Genomic DNA, 11110 nt, shown 5'->3' on the forward strand with positions numbered 1-11110 from the left:
TCAGGGGGATGCCGTGGGTGGTTAATGTTTCCCTGACTCCATCTATCCAGGTCTTTCTCGGTCGCCCTCTAGCCTTGTTGCCATCGAATTTTTTTACGTAGGCACGTTGTGCTGGATGGTGTGTTGGTAATCGTTGGAGATATCCGAACCTTTTGTATATTTGTTTGGTTATAGAAAAAACTCTCCTTGTCTTTTAAAGCAACTGAACAAGGGTCCAAAAACTTTACCTCCAATTTTCTCAAAACCGCATTTTTCAGGATAGCCCCCTTGTGCTTAAAAATGACCATTTTATTTTTTCAGACATCTAGAGCGCCTGCGAGAGCTACACGGGATTGAGATTCTCCACTCTTGTATGAAACACGTCAAGTGATGGACGAACGAAAGCTTGTCTTGCTGTGCTGAGGGACTTAGATTTCTTCATTCGTTTTTTTGGGGGGGGGGGTTTTTTTAGTTTAAGCAGAGGTTTTACAGCGCTCGCTACTGCATAAGGTCATATGAGCAGCAAGGGTGGATAGGCAGGTGAAAATGATACAGATATGGTCCTAGTCCTAGTTGTGTTTTTTTTTGGGGGGGGGGTTCATGCTTTTGTGTGTGTGTGGGGGGGGGGGGGGGGGGTATAAATTACGTATTGTTTGCTGCTTGTTGAAAGTGTAACCAGTTGAGAATAAAATTGTTCAATAAAATAATTGTTAAATAAAACTGTAACATTTTCTTTGTCTCCTTTTTTGTTGGGGGTGTATCGCTTTTTTTACCTTGAGTCTTCCTGTTTTCGGTGGCGTCGGTGGCCTAGTGGTTAGGCTACCGAACTTGTAATCGAGAGGTTGCGGTTTCAGGGGTTCGAATCGCAGGCCCGACATGTCCTTGGAAAAAGCACTTTACATGAATTTTCCTCACTTCAGCTAGGTGGAATTGGGTCTACCAGGGTATAGACAGCGAAAGATCTTGTCAGTTTGTCAGTCTTTTAGCGCCTATAATGGCAGCTTGCACTGTATGCTTCCCAGGAAGTTGAGATTGTTAAAGAATGCTATCAGATCTGCTAGGATTGTGAAGCTCACAGAGCTTGCTGTTGAGCGGGAAGTTGCTCTATACAAATGCTCTCTTTTATTATTATTATCAATCTCACCCTTAACACTTTGCCATCATATTTTGGGGAAAATCCAAAGAAACTTGGTGGTAAACATCGCCAATCGCCGAGATGAGGCGGTAAATAGTTTAAAAAAGAGTAAGTAAAGCTGACTAATAAAATTGAATGAAAATTTCCTGAGGTTTTGCAGGCCAAGAGGTAAAACGTTTGCCTCCTATTCCCAACTATAGCTTGTTCACTTTTGTCTGACCACGGTTAAAACAAGGTAAAATAAAAATCACTCTGTTTAATCTTCTCAGATCTTTGCATATGGGTCTAAAAGTTGGATATGTGACAGAATCTAAAAAAACCCCAGGGTAGTGCCACTGACTGTAGTGTCTTTAGGTCATTCCCAAAGGGTGGACATTTCTCGTTCAAGCACAGTAGAAAAATGGGCTGATTCATGTCATGCTCATAACTGTGCCTGATCTACAACAGGAAACTGCTGCTTTTTCCTTCCTAATCCTTACTATTGTCATTTTTCCTCTACTTCTTTGTATGTTTGTCACACTCTTGTGACCTGCTATATTGGGGTGCTTTGATAGTCGAAGCAGACCTTGTGCTGTTGAAGCTACTAGAGAGGTGAGCAGTCTAAGTCTGATTCCCTGTAAAGACTTCTCTGTTGACACCCACCCCTTGGCGCTCATATGACCTTATGCAGTTGCAAGCGCCGTAAAACCCTCTGCTATTTTTTTTTTTAAAAGAATCTAAAAGCCCATTCATAAAGGTCACTGCTAACTACAGTTCCAACACGCTTTTTTTTATGTATGCCTAAAGCGGGTCTAAAAAATAATGGGGTGGGTTTATGACAAACCTAAAACATTTAATAGTTGACATATTTTCCTCAGCGCCACTCCTTATCGCACACCTAAGACTAAGAAATAAGATTCAGAAGAAGGGGCGAGTGATTTTCGAGACTCATGTGGAACATGTAGAGCTGTCAAGAAAGCTGGGGGATGAAGTCGACAACTTTACACTGAAATGTGGGGGTAGGGTGGTGTCACTGTCTAAAAATGAGCAATTTGTTGGCAAGGTTACAGTGAGCCATTTATTTTAGTGTGATCCTGTGCATGCATCTAAAGAGCGGCCCAAATAGAAAAACTTTTTTATTACTGGATCAAGATTTTTTTAAAAAATTATTTTTGTTTGGTCGCTGACCAGCAGAAGTGCCATGCAAAGTTTCGTGGGCATAAGTAAATAAATAAATGAGCCAGAATTTTTTTAAGCAGTAAGACGAAAGTGAACAAGCTATACCAAGATTTCTAGTTCAATCCCTGGTTTATACAGGAATGGTAGCCAGCTCACAACATAAAAAATTCTTTTTCTTTTCTCTTTGACTCGCCCTCAGATGGCGTTTTCAGTTTTACTAAGAGTTTTACGGCACTTGCAACAAAAGTTGGTCATCATATATACATGCCAAAGATCAGAGGTGTTACTAGACTTGAACACACAAATAAATAAGGACGACGGATATTTGATGGGAAAGAAGGAGCAAACCACAACATTGCACCCACCAAACATCCTCAGATGGATTTTTTTTCACTTTTGGACTACCCTGTAGAAAAGAATTTGTTGCTGAGCCTCAGATAGTTTGCAACACATTAGGACATACAATTGCCGAAGATTGGAGGTGTTACAAGGGAATAACAAACTCAAAAAAAGAAAGTATAGTTTAGTAGTTTTAGTAGAGGTTTTACGGCGCTCCCAACAGCATAAGGTCATATGAGCACCAAGGGGTGGATGTCAACAGAGAAGTCCTTACAGGGAATCAGACTTACTCGGCTCACTTCTCTAGCTTCAACAGCACAAAGTCTGCTTCAACTATCAAGGCACCCCGGAAATAGCGGGTCACAAGAGTGTGACAAACATACAAAAGAAGTAGAGGTAAATGACGATAGTAAGGATTAGGAAAGAAAAAGCAGCAGTTCCTAGTCGTAGCTCAGGCACAGTTATGAGCATGACATTGTTGGACCAGCCCATTTACAATTCTACTGTGCATTAGAATGAGAAATGTCCCCCCTTTGGGAATGGCCTAAAGAGGAGAGATAAGGACTGACAAGGATTTGATAGGAAAGAAGTACACTTTCAATTTCATGGAAGACAGTGCATCAAAACTATGATGACACCCATCAATCATCAATAAACTCATGGCAGGTTTTAGATTACAAGCAGTTTATTCACATCTCTTAATATAGATATATGTGTGTGTGTATATATATATATATATATATATATATATATATATATATATATATATATATATACATACGGTATGTTACAGCAAAGGTCATGGGGGTCACAATGGCTGGCACGCTACAAGTCGCACAAACATAATTCATGACAAACAACATATATTAATGTGACAGCTAACTGGTAGTAGAACGCTACAACAAGTCACATAAACATAATTCATGACCTAGAACATACATACACTAATGTGACAGCTGGTAGTAGAACGTTACAAGTCACATAAACATAATCCATGACTCCATTAATTAATGACATACAACATACATTAATTTGACAGCTGGTAGTAGACTTCTGCATCATCACAGCAGCATGTGGTGTCTCCACAAAGTCTTACCGGGTATACATATAATATAGTCGTTCTAGAAAAAGATCTCTAGAGAAAAGAGCAAATGACGGTAGCTAAGATCAAGGAAGGTTTGAAAAAGGCAAAAAACAACATCGAGAAAAAAGCAAAAGGAGATTTATTATAATATAATGAAAAAGAACGTAATAAAAATAGGGTTTTTACATTTTATTTGGTGTTTTTCTGTGGGAAGAGGCTAGGGAGACCAGGATTAGCCTAGTATTCTAGGGAGACCAGGATTAGCCTCGTAGTCTGTCTAGGGAGACCAGGATTAGCCTCGTAGCCTGTCTAGGGAGAACAGGAATAGCCTCGTAGTCTAGGGAGACCAGGATTAGCCTCGTAGTCTAGGGAGACCAGGATTAGCCTCGTAGTCTGTCTAGGGAGACCAGGATTAGCCTCGTAGTCTGTCTAGGGAGACCAGGATTAGCCTCGTAGCCTGTCTAGGGAGACCAGGAATAGCCTCGTAGTCTAGGGAGACCAGGATTAGCCTCGTAGTCTAGGGAGACCAGGATTAGCCTCGTAGTCTGTCTAGGGAGACCAGGATTAGCCTCGTAGTCTAGGGAGACCAGGATTAGCCTCGTAGTCTGTCTAGGGAGACCAGGATTAGCCTCATAGTCTAGGGAGACCAGGATTAGCCTCGTAGTCTAGGGAGACCAGGATTAGCCTAGTCTGTCTAGGGAGACCAGGATTAGCCTAGTTGTTGTCTAGGGAGACCAGGATCCTGGTCTCCCTAGACACTTCCTTTTCTTTGATTAGCTTGGTTCGACTGGGGGTCTATGGGACAGAAGATTTAAGCAATGATGAAGATGTCTCACCTGAAACAAAGACTAAGAAGACACATTTCTCAAAGTGGAAGGACCTAACCAATATGTTTCTCATGTTTATCGTTCACTACTGTTGTAGCCAGAACAGTATCACTTCAGCATCTCTTTTTATTCGGGCTACAAGTATACTCGTAACAAGGACTAGGCCGGGCTGAGAGTTAACTCGGAACAGCTATACGGACACATGAAACAGCTAGATCAGTCTGAATATTTCAATTTTCAGATGAACAGTGCTTTCTTTGTTTTTTGATGGGTAGATCTGTAAATCTAAGGGGACATCATGGGGGCGGCAATCAGAGTCAAGTTGGAGTGTGGAATACACCTCAAAATCTACATTTGCAAATTGATGTTATTACTAACCACATACATTTCCAGATACTACATTCAATTTCTAACATAACTGCCAAATTTCCTTAAAATCTAAGAGTAAATGTAAGAAATACAGCACTTTGAAATATACATCCTGAATTCCAACTCATATGGCGCGGTGCCCCAAGACGGGTACAGAGTCAGTAGAGGTACGGCCAGGATAAAGAGTTAAGCCCGGTTCCCTTAGCCTACAGGATCCGTTCCCTGCACCTGAGCTCTCCATAAACCCCTTCATTGCCTTATGACATACCTAGTACGTCACGAAAATGCATAATTTTTAGGCTTTTGTGTGGTACTATGGACATCACAGGAGTTGGCAAAATTTTTAATTCCCGGTTGCTGATAAGACACTGCATCCTGTACATTCCCGCAAATCATCTGACTCTAATTCTTCTGTACAGAAATCTAGCGATAACACAACATGGATCCACATTCAGGAATTGATAATGCGCATATTGGTACCAAACTTATTATTATTAGTTTATTGTTTATGCTTGAAACATGGTTACAGAATGAAAGGGAAATGGATACAAAGCAATAGAATTTTTTTTTTAAAAAAGGTCTTCTTCTTTTAGTAAGCATTTTACCGTACAGCACATGCAACACAATTAGGCTATATACGTGCCGAAGAACAGGTATTACAAGAGAGAGACCGTAAGAAAACATACAAAAATAAAGAGAAGAGATAACTTAAAGATAATAGATGCTTGATGAGCACGAAGGAGTAAACCACACCAGAACACTCGCCAACCATCCATGAGGAAAAGTTGTGCAAGAGCGACCGCTTCTAGCAATACAGACTGTACGCTTCCCAGGAAGCTGAGGTTGTTTCAGAATGCTCTCAGGTCTGCAGGGGTAATAGTGTAGAATGTGAAGCGCATAGAACTAGCTGCTGAGCGGGGGATTTGCGCTATACAAATGCTATCTATTATTATTATTATTAGCAAAAGGCAAGAAAAAGGAATGGAGAGATTTACCAGCAATAACAGCGCCCTGAGCTACCAATCGTCCATTTCACCAACAGTGGGCAGATCTATGGATTTGGTTTAGTACAGTATGAGTTAAAGTTTTACGGTACTTGCAACACAATAAGGCCATATAAGTGTCGAAGATTAGAAATGTTACAAGAGAGTAACAAACACAAAAAAAGGAGGAAAGATAAGGACAATAGATGTTTGACAGGAAAGATGGTGCAAACCACAGCAGAGCATGCGCCAAACACCCGCAGTGTGAGTGTTTAACGCTCCTTTTGACATTACAAGATTATTAATGATATGGGACCTCCGAATTTTACGTTTGCCCCTGACAGGACTGGGTCAAATGGGTTGATTTCTTTGAAAACTCCACAAAATGATGCGAGTGCAAGAACGCCCAATCTGGGATTTGAACCAGGGCTCTGTAATCCAGCATGATACCTACTGAGCAAATGCACAAAACTTCAAGACAAAGACAAACAAAAATGCTTTCTTGGGGCTTGACAACTTCCAAGTAGGACCTATCCATCAATACAGTCAAAAGAACACACAAGAACTATCAGCCTTACCTCCCATCCAATCAAACACATTCAACACCCACAACATAAAGCAGTCTTATATCAATGCAGTTTACAGTAATATTTACATTACATTAGCTTTGTGTAGAGTTACATTTACATTTTCTCACTTCAGGCATTACAATACGGTTATGAATCCTGGTCCTTCTCTCTTCAGTAGACTTCGAAACAAAGTACAGTCCAACCTGGCTCTAACAGCCACCTATATATATTTATAAGACAATCACTTGTACAAACTATGGTTACTTCCCCCATTTCCTTCGAGGCCCTTGTGCAATTTTTACACTGTGCACGAGAGTTGGCAGCCTGCCTAATACTGCCATTTTTCACGTGGACCAGTTTACACAATTTCAACAGTAGTCTTTGTTTTCAGGATGCCTTCAGGTATATTAGAATAGCGCTAAGCATTTTAACCCCACACATATTTTTGGTTCTAGTATTTTAGTAGAGATTTTACATCGCTCGCAACTGCATAAGGTCATATGAGCGCCAATGGGTGGATGTCAACAGACAAGTCCAAATGGTGAATCGGGCTCACTCTGCTCACCTCTCTAGCTTCAACAGCACAAAATCTGCTTCGACTATCAAGGCACCCCGGTAGTATCAGTTCACAGGAGAGTGAAAAACATATAAAAGTAGAGGATAATGACAACAATAAGGATGTGTTCTCAGGATGCTTTCCGGTATATATTGGAATAGTGCTGAGCATTATAACCCCAGTCTTCTGCAAATCTCACAGACAGTTTTAGTCTCAGTATGAGTTTTATGACACTAGCTTGCAACGCAATAAAGTCATATAAGTGCACAAAAGATTAGAGGTGTTATCATAAAGAATAACAAAAATACAACAAATAAAATAGAAGAAGGGCAGATAAGGCTGACGGATGTTTGATAGGAAAGAAGGAGTAAACCACACAAGAGCACCTGTCAACCACCCACCCATCAATGTTTGGGACCAGGGAAAGGTGAATTAGCGTAAACTTCAAACCTGATCAAGCTGAGGGGGTGCAGGAGAGAGCCACGAATGAATACCACGCACACAACAGAAGTCCAAGAAAACCATATTGGGGGGTTGGAACCAGGGATGCAGACGTCTACTCGGAAACTGTTCTCACTGCACACGTGAAGGCGTCGCCACAACACCGCAAGAAACCACGCATGATTTTCCACTCAACACAGCAGACTGTAGAAAGGAAAGAAAGAGCTTCGCATTTTCAACTCCTTCCCCCCCCCCAAATTTCTAAATCACTTTCCTCCTCTTTAGAGATACTTTCAGCGTGTAACTCATTCACGCCACCACACAGTTCAAATTGCGGGTTGTCAAATATTGACGGCTGGAACACTCTAGTCGCCAAACACAGCCACCGTCCGCAAGTCTTGATGGCTGGCACACACGAGCTGTCAAACGCAGCTGTTCGGGAACCGTACAACCTTGACTAGTCAAGCCACGACTTTGTCTTTGGAAAATTTGGGAGCTAAACATCCGGCGAGCCATCAGGAGCTGAAGTCTGGCCACAGTTGCTGCACTCCCTTTGTCGCCGCCTCGATGTCCACCCGGCAGATTGGACACTTCTTGTTGGTGGAGAGCCACTGGTCCACGCAGTCGCTGTGGAACAGGTGCATGCAAGGCAGACGTCTGCAAACACAGAGAGGGAGAGAGAGAAGGAAAACATTTTAAATAGATAGTAAATTTGATGGATATCTGCACAGAGAATGAGTGAGAGAGAGAGAGAATGAGAGAGAGAGTGGGTGACAAAGAGTGAGAGAGAGTGAATGAGTGAGAGAGTAAGTGAGTGTGTGTGTGTGAGAGAGAGAGAGAGAGAGAGAGAGAGAGTCGACAGTAAATGGTAAATGCTTTACACCTCTATGGAATCATTATCCTGACACGAGACCCCAACCTCCACCTCTTTCAATCGCAAATATCTCAGCTTCTATTCAAGATGAATAGTAACTTTTTTTTTTGTTGGGTAAAAGCAAGACAAATGAACAGGCTTTGAGATAATACCAACAACTCAAAATGTCCAAAAATTGACGTGCGCCTGATTCCACAGCGCCAGACACGACGTATCTTCTTTGCGTTCCCCAGCAAGAACGATCTCCTGGGTAGCCAACTGCTGGTTCTTCAACCTGCAGTGCTACTGATTTTGTACTAAATGTGACCATTTTTTCCCCTACTAATCACGACACAAGAAATCATGCATGATTTTCAACTCAACACAGCAGACTGTCAAAAGGAAAGAGCTTCCCAGAAGCGGAAAGTCAGGGTTCGAGCCTCAGTTCGGGCTCGGATTTTTTTCCTGCCCCCCTCCTGCCCATCCAGCAGTAATAGGTATCTGACTTCGAGTCGGGGAAGTAAAGGCAGCAAGAAAGGAATTGGCCACCCTACCACAATATGCCGAAGGCCCAGGAAGTTGTCTCACTGACAAGGCAATCCCCAATGTCCAGATCAGACGCAGGAACAACTCTACTTTTTTTTTTAAATGTTAGTAAGAGTTTTACGGCACTTACAACACAATAAGGTCATATAAGTGCCGAAAAATAGATTACGTGTTACAAGAGAGTAACAAACACAAAAAAGAAGGAGAGATAAAGCGATAGACGTTTCATAAGAAAGAAGGAGCAAACCATACCAGAGCACCCGCCAACCACCCACCAACTTTACTTTAATCACAACACCTATTGTGACTACTCACCTGACGTCTTCATTGGCCTCAAACTCACACAGGCAGATGGTGCATTTTTCCTGGTGGTTGTTGTTGTCAGCTTCCTCCTTGTCACCGGACGAGCTCTCCACCTGGTCACACACAAGACAATGTCAAGGTCATTTATAAATCCAGTCCAGTTTTAGTTTTAGTAAGAGTTTAACGGCACTTGCAACACAATAAGGTCGTATAAGTGCTGAAGATTAAAGGTGTTACAAGGGAGTAACAAACACAAAAAAGGAGGGGAGATAAAGACAATAAATGTTTGATAGGAAAGAAGGAGTAAACCACACCAGAGCACCCGCCAACCACCCACAAATCCAGTCAAAGCTGTGTCTGCGCTTCAAACATAGAAAGAATTAGCCTTGAAAGAAGCTGCATGAAGACAACCTTGAGACCATCTTAAGCTAAATTGACCGTCTGCATAGACGAAAAAGAGAAATACATAACTGTGTCTAAGGCCACCCATAGTAGAGGAGAAAGTTGGCCATCCTAGACAGGTGGCTGCATTACACAAGGCAAACCGAGACACAATCTTTAGAAAGAAAACTCAAGAGAATTTCGGACAACATCAATAATTACATCTCGAGTAGATGTGAAAACTTGAAATTAATTGTAGGCCTATATCAAATCGATTGCTCAGTATAAGACTGTCATAAGTAGACACTTTTCTAGCAATGCCAATCGCCCGCTGCGCCTTGGGCCGGAAATCGGCCTCCGCGCAAGGGGTAATTTTTGGGCCATGGAATCAGAAGTGACTCTCTTCTAAGTATAGTTATGGGAAAACTCAAGGACGAAAATAAATGAAACTCGGCAACCAATCAAAGGAAAGGTTAAACTAACGACATGCCAACGTACAATCCCAAACAATTTCTAGAACCGAAGAAATTGCCGTGTTTGAGCTAATTACCTCTGGGGTTCGAAAACTAAGCGGAGCTGCAGGTTGATCGCCGACCACACAGGTGCCACACATGTCTTCTTTATTGCTGTAAAATTTCAAATCTCTGCGTTCAGTACATTTTACGTACCAACTTAAAATTCCCACCCATCCATTGATAAAACACTAGAGGTGGAAACTAGATCACGCATTCCAAATGCGAGGTGCCGGCATGTAAGAGGCGCCAGATCGCTAGGCGGTATATGATTGGCTGCCTATAACTAAATAGGTCACCGATGACTTCATCGCGGGTTTTCCCGATACCGCTTTATTGAGTTTTAGAAGGGGTGATCGCGTCGCAGTAAAAACGATGTCACGCAATTCAACAAATTTCACGCAAATATCAGTCTTTAAGATCCAAAGTAATTAAGACTGAAAAAGCGATAATTTTTTTTATTTATCAATGGATTTTTCAAATTTAAAAACCATAGTTCTTAGAACTTATTCTATTTTCATTTAAGCCCTTTTTAAAGCAATTTGGATGAAAATTTAATTTTCCATTGTCATTGCTAATTTTTCCTAAAAGCGTATGGTAGAGTCTCACACTGCAGTAGACATTTATAAATAAAGTCTGTAAGAGGAAGAGGGGAAATCAGCACTGCAGACATGGAAAGGATAATATAATTAAGCACATGTTTTATTATTTCGGCATGGGATTGTTCATAGTTTCAGGACGCAACATCCCTGCATTCCAGACAAGTCCATTGATGTTCCGTTGCACTCTCCAAAATGCCCCCCGAGGGTATTTCTACTGATGGGAAAATGGGCACGGGAAAATCCTTCTAGCGAGTCTTCTTACCTTCCTGTACTTGTGCGGCAAGGTGTTGCGCTCTATGGTTTCCTGCGTGGCCCCCAGCACGTTGCCGTGGTGGATGTCCAGCCCCGGCCGGAAGTGAGACTCCAGGGGGAAAGGCTTGACGCATCAATGGCAGGGGTGAGGGGGAGGTGGAGAGGGGTGTAGAGGGGAGCGAGGTGGGGAGGGGGGGTTGTGATGGGAGAGGATGTGGTGG

General features: G+C 42.1%; 2 protein-coding genes across 3 annotated transcripts in view; one reads left to right on the forward strand and one right to left on the reverse strand.

The window, feature by feature from the left end:
• The window catches only part of LOC101860753 (tetratricopeptide repeat protein 12), a gene marked incomplete in the record, with an annotated part of 34221 nt that extends 33516 nt beyond the window's left edge, over positions 1-705 (forward strand). Inside the window, 1 exon segment of the mRNA XM_013085448.2 lies at positions 301-705. Within this exon segment, the coding sequence (XP_012940902.1) occupies positions 301-370 (70 nt within the window).
• Positions 706-7307: 6602 nt separating this feature from the next.
• Positions 7308-11110, reverse strand: part of LOC101859800 (mucin-19) — a 55902-nt gene continuing 52099 nt past the window's right edge. For both annotated transcript variants that reach the window (XM_005103487.3, XM_013085444.2), the window contains 3 exons: positions 10900-11013; positions 9155-9255; positions 7308-8097 (listed from right to left, as the gene is read on the reverse strand). In XM_005103487.3, coding sequence (XP_005103544.1) covers positions 7956-8097; positions 9155-9255; positions 10900-11013 — 357 coding nt within the window. In that variant the 3' untranslated portion in view covers positions 7308-7955. The remainder of the gene's footprint in view (positions 8098-9154; positions 9256-10899; positions 11014-11110) is intronic.

The sequence above is a fragment of the Aplysia californica genome, unplaced genomic scaffold, assembly GCF_000002075.1.
Source record: "Aplysia californica isolate F4 #8 unplaced genomic scaffold, AplCal3.0 scaffold00374, whole genome shotgun sequence".
Lineage (NCBI taxonomy): Eukaryota > Metazoa > Mollusca > Gastropoda > Aplysiida > Aplysiidae > Aplysia > Aplysia californica.